Source organism: Stegodyphus dumicola, chromosome 5, assembly GCF_044657685.1.
Source record: "Stegodyphus dumicola isolate Sdum_Otavi_A_Nest chromosome 5, ASM4465768v1".
Taxonomy (NCBI): Eukaryota; Metazoa; Arthropoda; class Arachnida; order Araneae; family Eresidae; genus Stegodyphus; species Stegodyphus dumicola.
Window position 1 is genome coordinate 233,696,476 of NC_140772.1, and position 24,349 is coordinate 233,720,824.

A 24,349-nucleotide genomic window follows, 5' to 3' on the forward strand; every position below is an offset into this window, starting at 1 on the left:
TTTCAGTCCTGTTCTGTTAATGGATGGATAAATAAACTCTTTTAGTATAACAATAAAGTAATAAATCAAAGAAATGCTGTTACAGTAAAATATTTTTATCATTTTATTTGGGCTATTGCATATTTTTACTGTATATCATTCAAAATATTTTTCTTCTCACTCCGTTTCAGCAGTGTTACAGTTTTTTTTTGTTTTGTTTTTGTACTTTTCTTTAGAGTTTGTTAATTTATTTAAATGGTGAGATAAACTATTCTTGTGCATTCGTGTTTCCTTACTGTCATTTGATGCCACTCATGCTTCTAAAGCAATTTCTTACTTCTCCCCCCCCCCCCCGAGCAGAGTTCATTACTATCTGGAAATTTTAAGAATTATTATCTATAAAATGTTGTACAATATTTCATCAGTTATAAATATTTAAAGAATTTTTTTATAATAACAGATAATTTTTAAATGTCTGTATTAAATTAGTTTTAATACTTTACTGTATTAAATGAATTTTAATCCTCGTGAAATAAATTTTAGTAATTATTTTAAATCATTGCAAAAAGCCTGTTAATTCAATTTCTAGAGTGCTATATTATTGCATCTATACAAAATTAAATTTATTTTATGTTATTTTAATCTGATATCATGATATATATGAATATTTAAAACTCTAAAACAAAAATGTATGAGCTTTCTATTTGTTGCATAATTTTTTTCCCTTTTCTTTGTGATTAAAAAAATTAACCTTTTTTTTAAAGGCAAATGAGATACATTTTTTATTTTGATACCGAGTGAAGAACTATTTTAAGGAATTTTATATGAATTTTTAAGTGAATATATATGAATTTTTGTTTTTAATTTGTGGAGACATATTTTCAAAAATTTAATTACTGCTGTATAATAATAGCATATATAATTCAGTACTATTTCATTCTTCTTTCAATTTAATTTTGAAATGAAAATTTATTAAGTTAAATTTAATTTTGCATTCTATAACACTCAAAATTTATTTTCTGTAAAATTAAATTTTCCAGGTAAAATGAAATAAAAATTGTAAAGCATTATTAAATGCTTGCAAAACATAAAGAGAAAAATACTATTATTATTCTGATACTACTGATTTTTCTTTCTTGTTATTACATAAATCTTACATTCAAAATTTCGTCCTAAAATCGGTTATTTATTTAGGAGCAGAACTGTAGATTCAGTATGTTAACTGCAATGTGTATTTAATCAGGTAAAATTGCCAACTATGAATAGTTTAACTAGAACAGACACATTCTAATATAGAATTTTAAATTAGGCAAAAAAGCAACCATAGTTTCATGTAGACTTTTAATAAAACTTTATCAGCTGTGAGAGCGATCAGACATACATTCCTTTTCTTCAGGAATAAAATTTTCTGTGAGAGGGATTTATGCCTGATTACCATTAAAACCATAAGAGTTTTATTAAAAAAATCTATGCCAAACTTAATTTTGCTTTTTTCTTAATTTTAAATTATGTATAGTTTGTTGTGTTTAAACAAAATGCACTTCCCCCCCCCTTATTCCCCCCTATCCTCTGGCCAACCAGCAGTCGAGTGGTAAATTCGCTGAATGCTGGTAGTTCAGTCCAGAGTTCAAATTTCAATTAACGGACTGACTGCATGGGTGTTTTCATTGTTTTTCCCAGTTGTAACGTATATATGAGTCAGTTTTCCTTAGAAAGCCCTCTACGAGGCATCCCTTCCCTTGGCAGATAGCTCTCGAGTGCTTTGCCATAATCAAATAAACCAAACCAACCCATCTCATCTCTCCTCTTCATGTTGTAAACATCAGCCAGTTTATCCTCTAAAATCTTTCACTGCAGTCAGTCTTCCAAGAATTAATTTAAAATTCCTCTTGAAAATTTTCTATTCTTTTTTTTTTTTTTTTTTTTTTTTTTTTTTTTTTTTTTTTCAGGAACAATGTTTTGCATGGGTAGCTGCATGCAAAGAACATGGTATACCATGTTCAGAGGAATTTTCATTAAGAACTACTCTCGGGGACCCTGTACTTATAAGAGACTGGAATTTAGCTGGTTTACCTACTGACAATTTTTCAGTTGAAAATGGTATCATCATCAGGTATAATGTTTTTGTTGTTGTTGTTGTTGTTGTGTTGTATGAATAATTTTAAGTATCATTTGTTTTATATCACTGCTTCTAGCGTTCTCTGACTGAATGCTTATGAAATCTATATATGTGTGTCTCAGAGTTTTTGGAATAGTTGTAAATTTGTATAACTTTTCTTTAATTCTGTATCATAAGAAAATGTATAATTTTCCAAGCTGTATTGTATAAGAGATAAAGGAATTTATAAATATTTTCTGTGCTGATTAATGGAGGCTTTTGAAGTAGAAACTTAAACACACATAATTTCCCTGTCTTTGAAAACTGTTTGAAATCTCAATATATTTTTCAGAAAATTTTACTTTTGCTTCTTCCCATATGAATAATAAAATGTGATTTCAGTCAGCATAAAAAGGGGGTAATTTTCAAATCTTTTGCTGTAGTTTGGATGCATAAAGAACTCTTCCAGTGTAATTTATTGTATCTGAATACTCCACACATGTGTGTACTAGTACTATCATTGCTAGTACTAATAGTAGTTCTTTGATGGTAACCAAAATTTCTACTCTTAAGAATGATATGTATTCGATCTATATATTAAATGAATACCAAATAATACCCTTCTAGTAATATTTGATTATTTCCGAGTATTTTTACTAATTATAGTCCATCTCATTTTAAAGAAAAGTTTGAATTAACTTGTTTTGAGGTTCACTGATGCTGGTTATAAAATGGTATCTGTAACTATATGAAGTTTGTATTTTATGAATCATATAGTTGAAGTCCTCATTTATCTTAATGAATACTTATCCATATAATCATTACCCACTAATGCTTGTTTGTAAAGTTAATATTGAAGATTCTATGAAAAATCTATAGATAGAGGTATGGTGAGTGATATTTTTCAGAATCTTGCATTCATCTTTCCCTCTTTATTTGCCTCCGCTTTAGTATTAAACATTCCTTTTTGTAATTTTTCCTGCATTCATATCTTCTATCCCTTTTATCAAGCTCTAGTTCTAGACTTGTGTCTTTATTTTCTGATTAAGTTTTTTTTAGCATGGTCTGAAATCTGTGTTTTGAGAACATCTAGTTATGTCACATAAGTACAAAAGAATTAAGGTTTCATTTGAAAAAGATATGTTTGAAAAGTGTAATCCATAATTAAAAAACAAACAGAAAAAGGGGAGAAATTAAAGAATGAGTTAAGAGAATTGAATATATATATTTAGCAATTCATTATTTTTTTTTTTTTTTTTTTTTTTTTTTTTTTTTTTTTGTTGTTGTTGTTGTTGTTGTTGTTATAAGCTTTTTCATCTACTACAAATTAAAGAACTAACAGGAAATGAAATGTTTACTGAACTATACTATAATACTTGTAAAAAAATTGTCTTCCAGCTCTTCTAAAATTAGGTCATATTTGAAGATTTTGTACATCATAATTTTTACCAGCTGCAAGGAATCTGGAAAACTCACTTATTCAAATTATATTGGAAACAATTTTCCTATCACAAAACAAGCAGAAAAGATATCTAGTTTAAGATATTTCGTTTTTTAAATTCATTTTTATTAAGTATAACATTATTATAAGGCTTTAAAATTTTCTTTTTTCTTGTTATAAAACTTAGGTTTTCAAGAAATGGTGCTAGAGTGTCATTACTTTTTTTTTAAATTTTAAGGAAATTATTTATTTATAGGAGTTTTACATAATTATACTAATATGCATTAGTACATGCTTCAGTTTGTTCTGATTATTTTTCAAGGTTTCTATTTAGTAAACTTTTAATGCATTAACATATTACCATACGACTTTTTAGAATAAAATTATTACTGTTACACAGACTTACAGAAAAAAAGCTGAGAAAAATTTATTTATTGATCAAACCCATTAATATGTATTTGTTTTTTACATTATTTTGATTATTTATTTGATCTTTCATGCATAAACAGCAACGCTCGCAGATGGCCACTTCTGATTGATCCACAGGGTCAAGCAAGTAAATGGATAAAAAATATGGAGAAAGCAAACAAAATGCAAGTCATAAAGCTTACTGATTCAGATTTTGTTCGGACTTTGGAGAATTGTATTACATTTGGAAACCCAGTAAGTTGTTGAAAGAGAATTATTTTATCTTAAACATAAGAAATCAAAATTAGCTATAAGTTTTCTGAATACAATTGTTCACCTTTCTTGCTATCACACCCCTTTCCATAGTTAAACAATCTAATCCCATAATGGATTTATGAAGCAGAGGTTCTATCTCATCTAAAGTTTTTGGGTCTTTCATCTTAAGACACTGAGTTCATTAATTTATTTATTTTTTTAAATTGCGGGGTCTCCTTTGGAGTATGGGCTTTTTGAAATTACAATATATGCAACACTATAAAAATGCCTCTGAATCCAAACATCTTCCTTCCCAAAAGTAACTTTTCATGGAGAAACTGGTGAGAAGTTTTAAATCTTTGGAATTCATACTTGCTTCTTTTGAGGAACAGAATTCTATTGCTGAGATGTTTGCCAGTATGATTGTAGTAGCTATTAAAATATATACATATTCATTTTATGTATATAAAATATATACATCTTAATATTGGGAGATATGGAGGAATCACCTTTGCAACAAACGTGGGTGGATAAAAAAGTTCCTGGAACTAGCACTGTTAACAAAAAAGTATATTTCTGACCTAAATTTGGACATTATCTCCTATAAAATAATCGCCTTGGCAACACACATGCACATGTTCCCGTCACTGATGAAATGCAGCCTCAGAGTCATTTTACATGAGTAAGTCCATAAGCTTTTGAACTTTTTTCTTCAGCTGCATCCTTAGAAAAATGAAGAGGTTGGCAATAATGAAATCTGGTGAGTAGAGCAGGTGTGGAAAGGATGACATGTATTTGGCAAGAAACTTACAAATGTAGAGTGCTTGGTGACAGATGCATTGTCACTGTAGAAAATTTAAATGCAGTATGTTCAAGACATTGCGATTAACTTATACAGGAAAACTGCAATATCTGCAATGATTGTTCTCTGATATTCTGAATTTCTTTCACATTTTCAAGGGTAATGATCATGGAAGGACTTCCAAATCATTCCTCATCTTTAGTGAATACTCTTCCACCTTTGAAATTCAGCTTAAAGTTTGCATACGTTGCTGAAGCATACTAGTGCCTTTCTGGCTGATTTGCTCAATGTGGAATTTCACATTATCTCATAGTTCCATCTTTTTATCCATAATGCAATCACAGACCATATGTGATATACACATATGTTATATGCATGTGACCATATAAACACCACACTGATAAGTCCCAGTATTAACAATAGTTAATGATGTTGACTGCTACATCATTGGTTCTGGGATCAAATCTCAGGGAAAGAGTAGATGTTTATAACTGCCTGTGCAGCGTGGGAACATTTAAATTACTTGAAAGCCAAAAGTCCTTTTGAGTGGATTGATGGGAATGAAAGAGATGTAAGGAAATCCTCCGATTTCCTTCCCTTATATGTTCTGCATCAAAATTAGGGTGCAACTGCATTTGTAAAACCAATAGTGAAATTCTGGTAACCCACCACTTTTGCCTGTATTAATCCAGTTAATGTTGTTATATTTCTTAACACACTGCCTTATCAAAGCTGAAGATCATTATAGTCATTAGCATGGCCCTGTGTTGTCATTCATAGACTTCTTGGCATGATACTGAGTCATATTGAAAAACAGCTATGTACAACTTCTTAGAATTAAAAAGAAAGAAATTCAAACTTGCAGTAGAAAACAGTAAGGAAATTAATTTCTGTTGGAAATATACTGATTTCAAAATGTCTGCCAATGGCTGCAGTTTAGTACTTGAAGCTTTATGATTGCATTAATGTATTTTCATACTTGTAGTTCAGAAATAATATTTATATTGCATATAATCTTTCTTTTCTTTATACTTCCAGATGCTATATTATTTTCATTATTTCATTAGTAGAGTCAAGGATGCATTTTTAATACAAGGGAGAGATTATTATTAGGCAATTATTATTCCATTTCAGAATTATTTCTCATTCAATTTAAGTATATTGTTGAGTATGAGTGGTCATTGAGTGAGTCAGCTATCTATGGGAGGGTTGGGAAGGGACTTCTCTCTATCAGTTCTGCTTTGTTGTCACTTCCATATTTTTTGCAGCTCAAAAGTATTTTTCAAAAATATTAGTATTATGCTGCTATATAGCCACAGAATTATATACTTGGAGCTGTTAAATGAATATTTGGTTTAGTACTCAATGAAAGGAAAGTACTGCAGTACAAATTCCTTAATCCGGACTCTTCAGGACTTCGGCGACTCCGTATTATAGATCATCAATTTAAATCTGGTAAGATGGCATGCAGAAATTATACAATTAAAAATATGAAACCGTAATTTATGAAATAAAGAGCAATTATGATCTAAAGGTTATCAAAATTCACAAAAAAAAGCTTAATATTTATTTGTTTACTTTATTAAACATTTCTTTTAATGTAAGTTGTTTAAGTTGCTTCGTTTTTTGTGCTAATACTTTCTCTTTAATTCTCTCTTCTATAAACAGTATCTCTTCTCTTTATGCGCATGCGCATAAAGTTTGTAGCTTTGAGGTCCAGATTAAAGACTTTGTACTATATTATACTATTAATATTTTGAATGTTTTTTTTTACTCTTACATTGTGATTTATTTATTGCCTGTTGCTGTACTATCCATTTTATCAGTTTTCAAATAAAATTACTGATATTCTGTCCGTTAAACTTGTATTAGGAGGAAGTATGAAAATGCAAAAGAATGTTATGATGTGTATAAGAACAGAGATTGACCTTGATTTTTTTTTTCCTTTGAATAATCATCAGTATCATCAAAAACATCACATTATAAAATGCAGATTACTTTTTCCTTTTGCAGTTTTGTTGTTTGTATAATTTCTTTTATTTTTTTTAAATTCTGATAGAAATATGTATGATATTATATTTTATTCAGAATTATAGTAGAAATGCAAGTACTTAAAACCATTTATGTTTTGTTGATTACTGCTAGAAAATTTATATCCTGATAATACATTTAATTTGATTCACCTGAAATGTACATTTTTTAATTAGTTTTATTTGTGAAATCAAATATTAGGTACTTTTACATTGCTGTCTGTCTAAAAAGTACTAGTTGGTTGATTTTTAGCCCAAAGGTATGGTAGCCCAGAAAGGCTGTTAGTTTTGAAATGGCAGTTTGCATTGTTTCACTGTAAATGTCCTTTTCACTTTTCAAATTATTGCCACCAAATATTATTGCCCTGTATTATATTTAAAGCAATTAAATAATGAAAAATCTGCATCAATGTATCTATGTTTCTCACACTGTGAAAAAACAACAGTACCTAGAGCCATCAAATTTTGACTAATATAGTCCTCCACCTGAATATGGGCACCTAGAAGGCTGAACTTGAAATTCTGAATTTGTTTTATTGTCTACTGGCACCTTCGCTGCCAGCCTTCATTTGGCTTTTAAATGTACCAGAAAAATGGCTGAAGAGAACACCAAATGTTAAATTTTAAAACTGTGTAGAATTTTATTCTGCAGAACAACTTCATAAACAAAAAGTTACTATGTATAACAAAATTACAATGAAATAAGCAATATTCCTTAATACAAATATTAATTATCCTAATAAATAAATTAACCAAATTCCCTTTGCAAAATCTTAAGAACTCAAATGGTATAAAGGAGATTAAGAACTTCGTTTCCTAAAAAAAATCACTTAAAACTTTTCAATATCTTAAACACAGTGAAATGAGCAATAAATAACATAAAAGAATACAAAATACAAAAAATTCTGAAAAGCAAAGTATAATTAATGATATTTTGTCTTATATTTTCAAGAGAAAAAAATTACAATGAAATAAGCTATATTCCTTAATACAAATAATAATTATCCTAATAAAAATATGAACCAATTTTCCATTGAAGAAAAAAAATCATGCAAAACTTTTCAATATCTTACAAACAGTGAAATAAGCAAAAAAAATAAAATGAAAGCAACTCAAAAAACGTAAAATTCCGCATTCCGCGCAGAATTTTACTCTGCAGAACAACTTTATCAAAAAATAAATAAATAAATAAAGTATTATATAAATATAAAAATGACAATGAAGTATGCCACTCTCTTAAAAACAGTGACATAAGAAATACGATGAAAAATTGTTGCCAAACCCATATTTCTAAAAGAATGAAACTATTCAAAATGATGCGATTTCATCAAAAATCTGATCAACAACAATAAGACAGGAAAATTGTTGCCAAAATCATATTTTTAAAGATGTGAGATGTGTGAAGTGTATTCAGAAGCTTCATTTAAAAAAATTTTTAAAAATACAAAATATTATCATTTTTCCAAAATTCTTTTTGCAAAAGCACTCGCAAGGAGGAAAGTTTAATGTGTCCAAAAATCAAAGAAAAATAAACTGTACATTTTTTTAAATAAACTTTTTTAGAAAAAATCCTGTTGAAAAGGTGTTAAGCTCCCTTTGTTAAATAAATTCGTATTTAATCAATTTATTGAAACACGAAATTTATTTTAAGTTTGTAAAATAGCTAAGTGCCTATGTTTCATGACGATGTGAAAATGGAGTGTGTAGAGTAGGATCTCACTTTCCTATAGCCGATTATGTCTCAAAAGAACGCGATTTCGTCACAAAACATAAAATTAAAAAAATTCTATTTCGAATTTCAAAAAAATCGCTTTGAGGTGCACTCACTTTTGTCTAGATGTACCTATGTACCAAATTTCGTACAGTCAAAAGTCGTTAATTCGGACACCCATAATCCGGAATGATCTATAATCCGGACCTCAAAGCTAAAATCTTTCTGTGCAGGCGCCGCGTTGACGCCTGCGCATAAGCGTTTTAGGCGTGCGCGCAAGACATTTATGACTGCGCATATGTGTCTGCGCAAGCGCAGAATACGTTTTCGCGTGTGCGTTTAATGTAAAACGAACGGTATAAGCTAAAATTATCTAATTATCTATTTCAGTTAATGTTGATGATTGCGTTGTTCCTTAATCTTCGAATTGGATCCGGCTTATTATTTTTTGCAGACTGTAAGAGCAATTTTATAAAAGTAAGCTTGAACTTTCGATGATGTCAAATAGAATTTAGGATGCTGGAGCTCCCAAAGGATCTAGAAAACGAAAGTATGCTTCGATGTCCATCCCCCCCCCAAAAAAAAAAAAAAAAAAAAAAAAACGAATTGCTATAAAAAATGGATAAAGGCATATTCTTTGTTTATCTAACCGTTCCGACATCTGTTTATCAATTTCGATCTGTTTATAAATCTGCTCTGCGCAGGGGGGAGAGACTTCGCGGCGCACTATGAACTGGAAGTTGATCTGTCAGCACTATCGTTATCTTTAGGGGAGATGCTTTTATTTTATTCGGCTTATAATTCCTTATTAAATGTAGTATTTAATCTCGATGTACTCCGTCTTTGATATTATTTAAATCAAATTTCTCGTCATTATAAATATCACGAATACAAATCAAATAGTTTTCTGGTTGCAATTTTCTAATTCCGGCTATGCGTAGGGTATGCTTTACGCATGCGCGCGTTGAAAGAAATGTTTAATAAAGTGAACAAATAAATATTAAGCTTCTTTTTTTTGTAAATTTTGATACCCTTTAGATCATAATTGCTCATTATTTTATAAATTACAGTTTCATATTTTTAATTTTATAATTTCTGCATGCCATCTTACCAGATTTAAACTTATGATCTATAATCCGGAAAAATCGATAATCCGGAATCGTCGAAGTCCCGACGAGTCCGGATTAAAGACTTTTGACTGTAGTAGTTTTCGTAGTAGAAACCACGTAGCCGTGGGTCTATTAGCTTACACGCGGCGTGAACGAAAGATACACACACAGACAGACTCTTTCTTTTATTATATGTAAAGATTTCATGTGTTGACTAATTGACAAACTCAATGATTTCAAAGTGAAAAATGGCAACACTGTACAGAAAATAACATTTTTATCTCCAGTGCACAAGACCATCTATCAAAAATTCTAAAGTTATGCTGTTTTTAAGTATTTTGTGATATTGCTGTTGGATTTTATGTGGTTTAATCCTAAAGAACATGATATTTAATAAATAAAGACAGCACACAAAACATTAAAAAAGTCCCTTTGGACGTAATTTATGACCTTTGGCATTTTATTTATTTTTTATTAATATCCTCTCTCTGAAACAATTTTTAATAGGTATTACTTGAAAATGTTGGAGAAGAGTTGGATCCTGTTTTAGAGCCATTGCTGCTGAAGCAAACATTTCGTCAGGGAGGTATGGTTTGCATAAAGCTGGGAGATTCAACTATTGAATATTCTTCAGATTTTCGCTTTTATATTACAACAAAATTACGCAATCCTCATTATTTACCTGAAACTTCTGTAAAAGTAACACTGGTGAACTTTATGATAACACCAGCTGGACTTGAAGATCAGCTGTTAGGTATTGTTGTAGCAAGAGAGAAACCTGAATTGGAGGAGCAAAAAAACAACCTTCTTTTACAAGGAGCTGAAAATAAAAGGCAAGTGTAAAAGAAAAATTATTATGGTATAAAATATGTTTTATTCTGCTTATTACCTTTTTATCATTTGAAATGCATTCTTAAAATTCTGAGATTCTACCCACTCATTATAGCTGTATGTGTTTTGCAAATTTTATGAAAGTGCACTGTTCCTGTGAAATATTTAAGTTGGAATGATGTAAAATAAAAAAAATAAAAAATTAAAAAAATAGCTTATAGGGAAAATAATTCTGAACATTCCCTAGGTATTTCCAGGAATTCCACAAATTCAGCAGCACACATAACTTAAGCATTGTACAAATTAAACATGTTATATGCTATATCACTTTTTTTTTAATGAAGCTTTATATATTGTATTACATTTTAGACTTGTAAACATTTATGTGTGGCATTAAGTGGTATCTCATCTATCAAAAAAGTGCCATAAATTATTTTGCACCATTTTTACTATTTTCATTTTGTAATTTACAAATTGAAGGAAATATAATAAATTTTACAACTTAGTGCAACAACTGAGATTCAGCATCCCATTATCAAAACAGCTGGTCCACTGGGTAAGGGGCTCATTAGTTTATTGAATTTTTTAGTCCACTAGATAAGGGGCTCATTAGTCCATTAAATAAGTTATATTGATTTAAAAGTCAAATAACAAAAATCAGCATTATATTTTTAAATTTCACAGGGCTAGTTTCGATGGTTTTACCAAACCAGCATCCTCAGCTGCAAAAGCATAAATGAACGAGATAAGGTAAGAAAGCCTGGACAGGAGGTAAGTTACTGGCACTGTCTGTTGATGAAACCAGAACTAAAACATAATTTCTTTAAAGGCTGAAGGCAAAGATGGATTGGAATTAGGGTCAATAACTAGAACAGAAAGATTTTTTTGAATGTGAAATGCCTCTAGAAAATCCAATTTACCAATGGAAGATGTTTTTTGAATAATTTTGCAGCTGAGGATGATGGTTTGGCCAAACCATCAAAACTAGTCCTGTGAAATTTGAAAATATAACACTGATGTTTGTTGTTTAACTTCTAAATTAATATTTGTTTGGCGTGTTATTTATCTTAAGTTATATTGAATAAGCTAATTTTGATGTTTGATCGCAAATAGCTTATTTAACATAACTTATTTAAAGTTTTCAAATTTAAGTATTTTATATTGTTATATTTATATTTTTATCAAGGATTTTATGATTCCATAATGAGCAACAGTGAATGTTTGACTATGAACCAACTAACTGGTATAATTTTATAAATACCATAAATATGTTTTAATGATGTAGTTTTCCCAAGGTACCAAAAAAGTATTGAATTTAATTGTTTTTCAAATTGCTCTATTTCTCTCAGTTTGTAAATTTCAAAATAAAGTAGTAAAATGATGCAAAATAAGTGATTATGTAAAAATAATGGTAAATTTTATGATTTAATTATTTTTTTAAACTAAGTACGTGGAGAGGGAAGACAGAATGCATACCTGGTGTATCTGTAGCAAGATCAAACTTTCAGAGTGCGTGTATTAAGGTGGAGTTTCTAAAAATTTGCTTCTGATCATTGTATAACTATGTACTAAAAGAGAGTGTTAAAATAAATAGAAAAAAAAATAGTAGACTGGCACAGTTTATTTAAGATTACTGAATTTCTGATATGTAATAGAAATGCTTTGCAATGACTAATTTGAATGTAAAAAGTCTTTAAATGAATAGAATTATTTAGCTAATGTTAAAACACTGTTAATTATCTACCTACAGTTAACCTACTATATTCCCTACTATGTACTACTATTAAACCATCTATGTTCGCTAGAAACTGAATTTGGTAGAACTACCTGTGTTCAGATCTCTTACTGCTTGGCTTACGGTGAGTCAAAAAAAGTGCTTGAAAGCTTTATATATGTAAGCATAACAAGTTGAAGTTTACTTTTCTTATCTAGGCAACTGAAAGCAATTGAAGATAAAATTTTAGAACTTCTAACTTCTGGTACTAATATTTTGGAAGATGAAACAGCTGTAAAAATTATATCATCAAGCAAGGAGCTATCTAATGAAATTCAGCAAAAGCAGGTAATTTTCAAAAAAAAATGTTAATCATGAAATATTAACTCTATATTCCACCATTAACTTACAAATCAATAGCATAAAATTCTGACATTTACAGACTTTTAAATTTATGTAATATGTATATTTGAAGCACTATATATTGTTACTTATTATCAATGATTTTTGCAGGGCATATCAGTTATAATTTGCTATACACATTTCAACATACTAAAAATTAGGTAATAATTTAACTAAAGAAAAAATATTGTAGGTACATAATTTGTTATTGTTATAAAAATAAGAATATATTAAGAGTGATTGATAATGCTAGCAGTTAATAATAATAAATGCCTAAATATTATTTTAGGGGTAATTTTATAAATTACATGTTCTGTATTTTACATGGGCTTAGTTAGGAATATGAAACTCTATTAATTTGTAGTTTAAGTAAATGTCTGTTTTAAGGATTATTATCCATGCTATTATCATAATTTTATTATTTATTATTAATATGACCCATAAAATTAGTAACACAACAATCTTGAGTTTGGCGTAGATTTATGTCAGGATCTCAATCGATTTCAAAGCCCCATGAAATTGATTGACATCTTGATATTAATCTGTGCCAAACTCAGTATTGTTGTGTTACCAGTTTTATGTTTCACTTGGTATGCTTCTCTTTTGTTTTAAACATAAACCCTGTTTATGTTTTTATATGTCTGTTATTTTAATATCTTTGTATTATTTTTTAATAGGTGTTTGCTGAAGAAACTGAAGCACAAATTGACCAAACTAGATTAGGCTACAAACCTATTGCTGTTCATTCTTCTATCTTATTCTTCACAATAGCTGATTTAGCTAGCATTGATCCAATGTACCAGTATTCTTTGCCTTGGTTTATAAATTTATACATAAATGCTATTGATAATTCAGAAGTGTCAGATAATCTAAACGAAAGACTAGAAATTCTGAAGAACTTTTTTATGGAATCCTTATATGTTAATGTTTGCCGAAGTTTATTTGAAAAGGATAAGGTAATTTGTTACATGCATTAATTCAACAGTAATTATAAAAAAATTGTTTTTCAAAAAAAGTACTGGTTTTAAGTTACAGACTTTAATAATATGAGAGTTCTTATGAATAATTTAAGGTAATTTGATGTAAAAATATTTAATATGCATTTATGTTTAAAATCTTTTGAGTAATGTTTATTTTAATTATACCTAAATCCAAAATATTGAGCCAAATATTGAGCTTCTTAATTAGTCCAAGACATGTGATTTTCAATTGTTGTGTGTGATACATTTAACTGTTTTGTTTCTATAGCAAACTAAAAGTGTCAAATGCCAAATCTTAAAAGGAAAAAAAGTATAAGATTGACAGAAGAATAACAAAATAAACATAACTATGTATGTGTGCAAACTGAAAATACTTTCTTGCCAACCCAATGTAAATACAATAAATAGTTCCTGTAACTTATTATAATAGTGCAGAGATATTATTATTATTGTTTTTAAATCGCATAATGTAATTACACTTATTGCTATTACTGTTACCACCAGCATACATGCCTTGTTCATCATGAATTTAAATTACATAAAAATTCTTAATCAAGTTGCTCTCAGAATATATCACCTTGGTCACTCAGGGATTGCTTTCCTTAATAATAATAATACCTAATAAATATTGATAATATACTAATTCCTGTAATTAAAGTATTGCTAAAATTTCTATGATATTCTGTAATACTGTATGGAACTCAAAATGTTGGTGATGCATAGGTCTTTTGTGTTTATTTTTTATTCTTAGGGAAACTATGCAAACAAAATACCATTTCTTGGCATTTACTGCCTGATATTTTTTTTAAATGTGTGTGTGCATGTAAATTTTGTAAACTGCATTTTAAATTTCAAAATACATTGGTGGCATGAAAATTTGTTTGTGTATGTAATAACAGATTACATAAGATCAGATTATTACTATATTTACAAATTCAGAATTTTTATGACTTAATGGTAACTCAGTAGTGTATTGTCAAAGGCAGCACAAGAATATACAGATTTTTCTTGTTCCTAAGGGGCCATTTTTAGCACTGTATACTTCAGGTAGTAATAATTAATAAAGATTACTTATAAGAATTTATAAGTGCTTATTATTAGCTTGAAAAAACATCTTACTTTGGTACTGTAATGTGGCATGGGCAAAATAATTCAAGTACATAATATTAAATTTGATAAGATCAAATGTTAGGCTGTACTTCAACTTTATTTATTTGGATATACTACAGAAAGAAAATATAACTATATGTAATTGTTAGAAATGTTCTTCTGCAATGCAGCTGTGATATCCAGGATATTTAATCATACTATGTTGCCTGCAGTGCAGTGCAATTGTTAGTTTCTATGAAAAGCACCAGACAAAAGACTTTGTAGTGAAAGTGCTATGTTGCATTTTACTATTTTACTTTCTATGTGGATAGTGTTGGTTTCCTAGGTGTTAGAAATTCTAGAAACCATAAACTGAAGTTAGCATCTATCCGTGTATGGTGTTATGCTTGCAGGAATCATAATCTAAGGTTATAATCACAAATATGTTTTGAGGTAATTTTGCTTAAGTCTAAAATAAAGCTTTTTTTCGAGAATGTAAAGAATAGAATTCTGAAATGGTATTTGGCCATTCCTCTGGAGTATCTAGGATATCATTTTTCAGCATTGTAATGCACAATTGCCCTAACATGTTGCACTCATTATCCAGACGCTTTTACACAAGTAGGGCATATTCATCCTGCCTGCATAGAAATATGATTTAAACTTTATAAAAGACATTAGGGATGACTATTGTACAATTTCTTGGTTAGTGATTTATATATTTTGACATCACCAGATTTGATTATTGGAGAAATTACCGCAGATCACCAAATATACCACATGATTGGAAAGATATACTACAGCTCATCATAAAAATTTACAAGCTATTTTCTCTTATATTAAATTTACAAGCTTTATTTATTTTTTGTCCAGCAATGTATTATTTGTATAGGTGGTGTATACTACTTGGTCAAATGGCTTGAATTAAGTCATCATTCTACTAAAAGCAGCCTAAAGCATATTAAGATTAGTTTATCATTTAATATTAAATACCACCTTTTAATATTATTAGGAAGTGTAAAATATAATTGTATCTTATCATTTAAAATATAATCTTGCACTTGATACTCTGAACAACTTGATACAAAAACATGTGATTGTATGTTTGTTTCTAAATACCTGAAGTTTTTTATAATTTTATTTTATTTTTATTTTTGACTGTATGCTTTTCCTTTGCAGCTTCTTTTTTCTTTCTTACTTTGCATTAACATTTTGAAAGCTGAAGGTAAAATTAATGAAGAAGAGTGGAGATTTTTACTCACTGGTGGTATAGGTCTTGAAAATCCTCATCCCAATCCTTTTTCATGGTTACCAAATAAATCTTGGGATGAATTTTGCCGCCTCAGTGACATGAAATTTTTTTCTGGTCTTCGGGAATCAATTTGTGAAGAGGAGAAAGCATTTAAAGTTTTATTTGATAGTCTGGTGAGTAAATCATTAATACTGAATAAAAATGCAACACTTATATGCATTATCACTTCTATGGAATGTAATTCCTGTCACTAAATAGCTTTTCTTATCAATGCTTATACTATCATAGTTTCTGATCTCAGGTCTAAAGATAATCCATTTAATCTCATTTATTCAGTGCCCATTTATAACTTTAAATTTTGTTCTTATGAATTTATTATCTATGTATTTTTCTATTTTAATATTTCTGATAATGTTTGTCACAAGTTTTATTGTTCTTAATGCTAGAATTTTCATTATTCTGATATAGCTCCTAACTTATTTTAAAATTACTTGTTTTATATTCATGGGTTTGAAATATATGTATATAATTATAAAAAAAATTAATATAAAGGATCAATAAAATTTTCTTGTTATAGCTATTTTTTGGTAGTTCCATACAGAGTTTAATTTCTATAGAAATCTGTATGAATTAAAAGAACATAATAAAGTGTGTGTGTGTGTTTCCCCATGCAGTCATTAAATAAAGATCGATTGTACATTGAATTATTTTAAAGGATGGTAAATTTCTTAAAATTGAAATTAAATTAGTTAATTTTTTTAAAAATTAATCAAAATATTCTCATTATATACTCGTTGGTATACTCATTAATTATTAAATTCTTCATCAAAAGGCTATAAACATTTATATCTGAGGAATAAGTTTTTTTTTTTTTTTTTTTCTTTTATGTGTGCCAAAGGCCTATTTAGGTTCTGTAGTCAAAGAATAAATTGCCACCGTTTTTTTTTTTTTTTTTAATTTGCAATTTCCTAATATTGATGCTGTTCATAATATTTTGCATAATGAATATTTGTGTTTAGTCAGCTATTAATTAAAAGCTACTTTTTATATCATAAATTTTATCTAAATAGAAAGCATAGTGATAGCTACATCTATATTTAAGTAAATAGATATTATTTGATTACCAATATGTAGTTTGCATATATAATTGGTTTTAATATTTTGCTTCTTAGATGCCTCATGAAGAGATTATACCAGGTGAATGGAATAATAAACTTTCAAGTTTTCAAAAGCTTCTCATTATGAGATGCATAAGATTTGACAAAATGATTCCTGCTGTTCAAAAGTTTGTCATGGATAATCTTGGAAAAGCATTCATTGAACCTCCTCCTTTTGATCTAGGAAAAGCTTTTGCAGACAGTAATTGTTGTTCTCCACTAATTTTTATTTTATCACCTGGAGCTGATCCAACTGCTGCTTTGCTGAAATTTGCTGATGATCAGGTGTGTATGTAATGAATATGAATTTCTGTTAATGTTATTTTTCCATTTTGTACATCTTAAACTGTTTCAAATTATGATGTAATTTTTTATCATGAAAAGTACTAAACTTGAAGGACAATTTTAGGCAGACCAGAACAGAGAAATTATACATTCAGGAAATTTTCCTAGCACTGTAAATGCTGAATATGTTTTGCTGTGTTATTTATAAAAATATGTTAACTTTCTTAAATATAGTATTATTATTATGCATTTTGAGTTCATTATAAAATTAATTAAATAATACATACTTGAGATTGTTCCTCAATTTATTTAAAAGGATTTTAACTACATAACTGTTGTGTTGACAATGTTATAAGAAATATTATCCACAGTCATTTAATAAAATCTTCAATTCCATATAAAATTTAAATAAATTAGTTACATACCGAGGATTTAAGTGGTTTATGAGTATTTTTCTGTGATTCAAAAATTATTTTAAATGGCTTATAGAGTCATCAGCTTTTTTGTTTGGGACAGAAAAGTTAAAAAATCAGCACTGCCATTAACATCACTCGAACTCTAAAGCTTCTGTTAGGCTGCCATATGCGCTTTCCAATTACACCATGAATAAAGAGGAATAAAATATCTTAGTCTTTCATAAACTCATTATTAATGAATTTGTGTAAAATATTCAGGTATGAATTTGTTGTGGAATTGAAAATTAACTTTGCGAATTTGTTTTAATATTGGGAAGTCTTACTGAACTTGTTTTAGGGGCTATAATGTGTTTTTAAATTAAAATTCTATACATGGATTTCATACTATCATGCATATATCTCTTTTCTACAAAAAAAAATTGTCATAAAAATTATCAAAATAATAATTTATGTAATTAGGACGAAAAAGAAAATAAATTCCTTTGTGTAACCAAGTTGCTTGTGATAGAGATTTTTTATTTGGCAGGTGTTTTTATTAAATGAGAGTACATTAAGTTAACTAACAGAATGAGACTATTTTTAAAGCATCTGTTTATCATGAACGCAAACTGAGCATAAATGAAAGAAATATCATTCATGAACGCAAACTGAGCATAAATGAAAGAGTTAAAATAAAGCATAAATGTTATTTGTATCCTCTTATGTAATACAACAAGTTTTATTTTATTTACTTTCTAAAAATATGCATTTCTCTAAAATTTGTTAAATATTTAAGTTTTCATTTGCATTTTATTTGATTACAGAAGTATGAAAATATCTGCTTATTTAGCAGTTTGGGTGTCAAAGTACTGTAAAAAACCGAAATTTGTTGGAATGGGAATTTAATCTTTTTTCAAATTGCAGATGCATTTTGGTCACTGAAAATGATAAAAAAACTATATTTTTTGTAAATACAGAAGCTAAATAATGCAATGTATATAAATGCAGGAAAAGTATAAAAGTTTGGCTTTATATTTGAAAAATGTAATCAAATAAATCAAAAGAGCAGAGTTATGAGTGGAATGCTAGGTTCTGGTTGTAAAATGAAAAGACTGTAAAAGAGGACATGGTCAAAATATGGGAAGGCACTTGTAATATGCAAATACATCTCACTGTAATTTTAATAAAATAATTTTCTCTTTGACAGGGATTTGGAGGTTATCGTTTAAACTCTTTGTCGCTTGGTCAAGGACAAGGTCCTATTGCAATGCGGTTAATTGAAGAAGGAAAATCCCAGGGTAGCTGGGTTGTACTCCAAAACTGTCATCTAGCTAAATCATGGATGCCTATTTTGGAAAAAGTATGACTAGTTTTTCATACATACGAAAGTTATTTAACTTAATCATATAAGCCTTAAATGTCATTTTTATTTTGAAGCAGTGATTTCTTACAATTCATCAAAAATTTTCTTAATAAGAGCTTGATCAAATACGGTGTTTTTATTTTTTTAATTGTTTTTTACAAATTTATTGCAAAAATTGTAATAAGTACCAGAAATTTTAGTTTAGGTGTAGAAAATTTATCAGTCTTCTTCATAATGTAATCATTTTTACTTATGGCACTTAATTTAACATATTCATGTCTGTCAGTAAATATATTTACATGCATAAGTGATAAATCTTCATAGATTCATGTGCTTGTCTCTAATTATTATCAGTGTAATTATTTGGATTTATAATTGCATAAAAATAATGAAAAAAATTGTATACTAACTGTTACAAATTGTGGTTGTTGTGTGTTATTTGTAACCAATAAATGAAGCTGTCAGTGCTATATATTTCATGTTGGTAATTAGTTTCCTTGCTTTCTTTATGTGAAAGTCAATTTTCCTATTAGAAAAATGACTGATGTGAAATAAAAATAAAGAATATTTTTTCAATAAATTTGTATTTCTTAATGTTGGTTATCCTTGATTGATACAGAGCCAATCAGCATCAATAAAATAAAATATTTTATTTTAATTTGGATACATATAGTGCTATTCTAATGTAATATGTGCCATTTGATAGCCCTTGGAGATGTGTCAGTATAATGTAAACAATCTCACAGTGTGAAAAAACATATTACATATTTAAGAGATGAGTTCCTTGAATATTAGAGCCCTAAACCTTAAAAACTGTATTATGATTATACGTGTTTCCTCTTCAGATAAATATAGTATCAGGAAATGTGATTTGATTATGGCTGCAAAGTTTGCTTCAGACATAGCATATAATTAGTTAGTAGCTGCAGCCAAATTTCATTATTTTAATATTAATAAATTTTAAAACAGTATTATTTAAGAAAAGTGTGCAGCAAATGAATTGCATACTAATCATTTCTTCGTTTAGACTTCTAGTTTGTGAATCAGTGATTTAATTTTTATAAACTAGTTGTCTTTTTGCTAAGCCTTGAATATCTTTCCTTTTCTTATTTCTTGATTTTGCTGCATATTTTTCAATTCACTCATCACTGTATATTTTTAGCTCTATTTTACTATGATTTGTGGCTTCTCATTCTTGTTTGTGCTGAAATATTATTTCAATTAATTACCTTGCTCTGTGAGTCTAGCTTTGTTTCTTCTGAAGGGTGTTTTTTTTTTTCCCTGTTTTATTTTACATTACAAGATTACTTGAAATTGAAATTTATTGCTGCATTTCATATTAAAAATTCACTTATAAGGAACCAAGAATGAGTTCTGAGTCAAATAGCTCAGCTTGCTTCAGCGACAGCATCACTCTTAAGAAAGGAGATCTGAAGCAGACTTATATCCAGCCTCTTTTAGTCAGGAAATTTTTATCCAAAGAAAAGTATCATGAAATCAAAATTCCAGTATCACGAAAATCAAAATTACATTTTCAAGCTTCTTTATTCAATGCATCAAATATTATAAAAGTACATCTTTTTTTTTTTTTTCAACTAAATGCTGCAATTTTAGGGTAGATGATCACATGATAGATATCCTTCATCATAATTGCAGCTATTTTATCAGAGAGATGCAAAGATCATACACATAAACATCATTAAATAGCTTGTTCTAATTTAAACTAAAATTAATTGCATTATTAAAACTTTCCAAGTGAGACAAAACATGAGAAATAAATAAGGACAATCTAGTCTATTATTTATTAAATTTTTCTTCTACACATAAATTAAAATATATATGTTTATATGTAAAATAATTATAAATTTCTCTATTTCTTACTACAGCTTGTCACTTGATGGCATTACTATTCTGATAAAGTTTGTAACCTTGGACAAAATTACTAGAAATTATCCTCACAGATAATAGATGCTCATCAATTAATCATTTCTTTTCTTATTAATTTTCAACTGTCAAAAAAGGTGTTTACATAAAAATGTCCAAATAAAGTGATTAATTTTAGTACAAAATTCATAACTGAACGTACTTATTTTTTGATAAGTGTGAATAAAAGTTTATCAGATCTGTATATTTAAATCCTTGAATAAGTAATATATCACCTAATAAATTTAGTAACTCAAATTAAAAATTTTCTGGTGCATTATTTGAGTTGACTTTTAATGGTAAATGAAAATAATATAAAGTAGGACTTCAAACAATTAAAATCTTGAAATCTTTACATCATATTTGCAATAAATACATAACAGAAATGCATTTGTGAGCCACATAAAATTGTTTTGGGGGCTGCAAGTTTGAGACCACTGGACTAGTGAATATAGGAGGATACACGAAACATCTCAACCATCTCAATAATTTTTTAATGCGAAACCAAAGATTGTCATGATGGAAGACAGCACCCTGATCTTTCATCAGTTCTGGCTTTGATGTCTACTTTTAAAATTGGCATCCATAAACCATATTTTGCTGAATTCATTATCTTATTTCATGTCAACAAATTGTAATATAAAATTCCTTTGTAGTTCTACCATGTACAAAGCATTACTTTTTGTGGTTCAGCCCCATTTTCATGTTACTAAAGGAGATTCTTTTGGCTGACTCAATGATTCTTTTCATGTAGTTTTCTTGTATGGTATCTAATTCTCATCACTAGTAATGGGCCATCTCAAGAAAGAAACATTTGTATTTCATTTTAGCAAAGAATCTTATACCAAAACTTGACAAACATATTCTTCTCTTATTTGTTCAGCGTGTTATTGTATCTTAATTATATTCTTCTCTGTTAAAGCATGAGGTATTGTACATCGTAGCAACTTACATACCCAGTCTTCTTCTTATCATATATGTTTTGGAATATTTAGTCTCTCTGATAGTTTCTGAGCGCCCACCAGCGATAAAGTCGCTGAGCACTGGTAGTTCGGTCTGAGGTTCGAATCCCATGAACGGGCTGGCTGCATGGGCATTTTCGAGGTTTTTCCCATGTGTAACGTGTATACAAGCCAGTTTCCCTTAGAAAGTCCTCCACAAAGGCATCCCTCTCATTAGGCAGATAGCCCTCGAGGCTTTGCCATAATCACACACACACTCTGATAGTTTCTGAAGTGTATATCTTGGATTTTCAGTGAGAGTTTCTTCTAATTTATTTCTTATTTACAGAGGATGAGCATCTAGAATAGGAATCATCTCATTGGTAACAGCACTTTCTTCGTTTATAGTACAAATTTTACAAAGTGTAACTAGCATTCCTTTTTTTTTCTTTTTCAAAACAAAAGAGCCTAATATGTTGAAAATGAACTTTTGGGTTCTCCATTTGAACTGCACTAAGCAAAAATTATGCCATAACACTTCCTAGAATTAAGCAACTTAAGCCGAAATGACCACATTAAAATATCTGCTCCAATCAAAGGCACTTGGTATCAGCAGTAAAGAAATAATTAAAAGAAAATACTCTTCTATAAAACAAAAACCACAGAAATTTACGGATGACACATTCTTGCAAGTCATTTAACATCAAAATCAGTTACAACTTTTAGTAATGTCTACTGTTATAGTGGAGATCTCCATTTTGGTATAGTTTTCAATCCAATGACAAACTGGGCTGACAAAAAGCTACTGAAGGTTACTTTTATAAGTCTTTGCTCCATTGTTTTTATGACTGATTTTATGTGACAAAAACTGAGATTTTTCTTGCTAACAATCTTTTGAATTTACCAGCTTTTTTAAGCTGTACAACTTCTTCTGCTACAACCTTTCCATCTGCACCCCTTTTTTGGGTGGACTTTAAAATTTTATTTGTTTAGATTAATTATTAAATTTTATTTATTGAGAGATGTAGCTGATGCAATATTTCATAGAATATCTGTCACTCAGTCAGGACAAAATGTGCAATCAGTTTTCTGCTGGTCTTTCCATTAGAAAAAGTGGATATGAAATGCCAATTTGTACTACTTAAAAGAAATTAAAATAGTTTCTAGAACATACTGGTTAGATGCAAACATAGCTTGTAGAGACATTAGGATTTTTGTGAAGCAGGAGAGATGAAAAATGAGCAATGCCCTTGCTGGGACTCGAACCACAGACCTCTCGAATACGCGCCGAGCATTCTGACCACTACACAATGAAGGTATGCTAAGAAAGCGGAAGAAATACCTTATATACTCCACCTTTTAAAGAGCAATTGGGGATTAGGGGACCCAATCACCAAATCCTAGTGGTGGAGAATCTTCATACATCACCCTTTTAGTTTAGATGCCACTGTAGAGACATCAGGATTTTTGTGAAGCAGGAGAGATGAAAAATGAGCAATGTGCTTACCGGGACTCAAACCACAGACCTCTCGAATACACGCCGAGCGTGCTGACCATTACACCACGAAGGCATGCTAAGAAGACGGGAGAAATACCTTATAAACTTGCTTGATGTTTCTTAACTTGTTTCATAAATTAAATTTATTCAAAAATAACAAAATTTATTAGCATTTTGTATTCTATAAATTTATTTTTAGCTATCGCAGAATATTGTCTCATGTTTCGGGAATAATAAAATGGCAGTGTGTGAACAACATGTAAATGGTTTTTCTGACCATTCAAACATAATAATCTTGGAAAGAGCATGTGTTTGTTAATTTTTAATACCTTAAAACACAGATTTTAAGGTAAATCAGTGCTAATGACAATAAAGGATTCCAGGTGAATTTCAGAAATTTGAACATCCAGCAATTTAGAGTTCAAAACGAGCAGCTTAATTTTACAAATGAATATTAATATCATTTCATGATACTATGTATTCCTTCTTTATATTAATTGAAATGCAAATGAGTACATTATAGTGAAGTTGGTTACTTCTGATTCTTGTTACAAGACGCCTCATTTTTAGGAAATATTTTGACCGTCTCACTTCAGGTTATTTGATCAATCAATTTCATTAGACAACCTTTTATTCTGTTTACATGAACTCCATAAAAGATAAATACTGATGAGTAATTTTAAATG

The 24,349-nt window shown here is 29.0% G+C and overlaps 1 protein-coding gene across 3 annotated transcripts in view; it reads left to right on the forward strand.

Annotated features, from left to right (window-relative positions):
* Dhc36C (Dynein heavy chain at 36C) overlaps positions 1-24,349 on the forward strand; it is a 338,056-nt gene that overhangs the window by 261,529 nt on the left and 52,178 nt on the right. For all 3 annotated transcript variants that reach the window (XM_085817779.1, XM_085817780.1, XM_085817781.1), the window contains exons 52-59: positions 1,929-2,092; positions 4,028-4,181; positions 10,341-10,666; positions 12,597-12,726; positions 13,458-13,736; positions 16,029-16,274; positions 17,274-17,543; positions 19,146-19,298. In XM_085817779.1, coding sequence (XP_085673905.1) covers positions 1,929-2,092; positions 4,028-4,181; positions 10,341-10,666; positions 12,597-12,726; positions 13,458-13,736; positions 16,029-16,274; positions 17,274-17,543; positions 19,146-19,298 — 1,722 coding nt within the window. The remainder of the gene's footprint in view (positions 1-1,928; positions 2,093-4,027; positions 4,182-10,340; positions 10,667-12,596; positions 12,727-13,457; positions 13,737-16,028; positions 16,275-17,273; positions 17,544-19,145; positions 19,299-24,349) is intronic.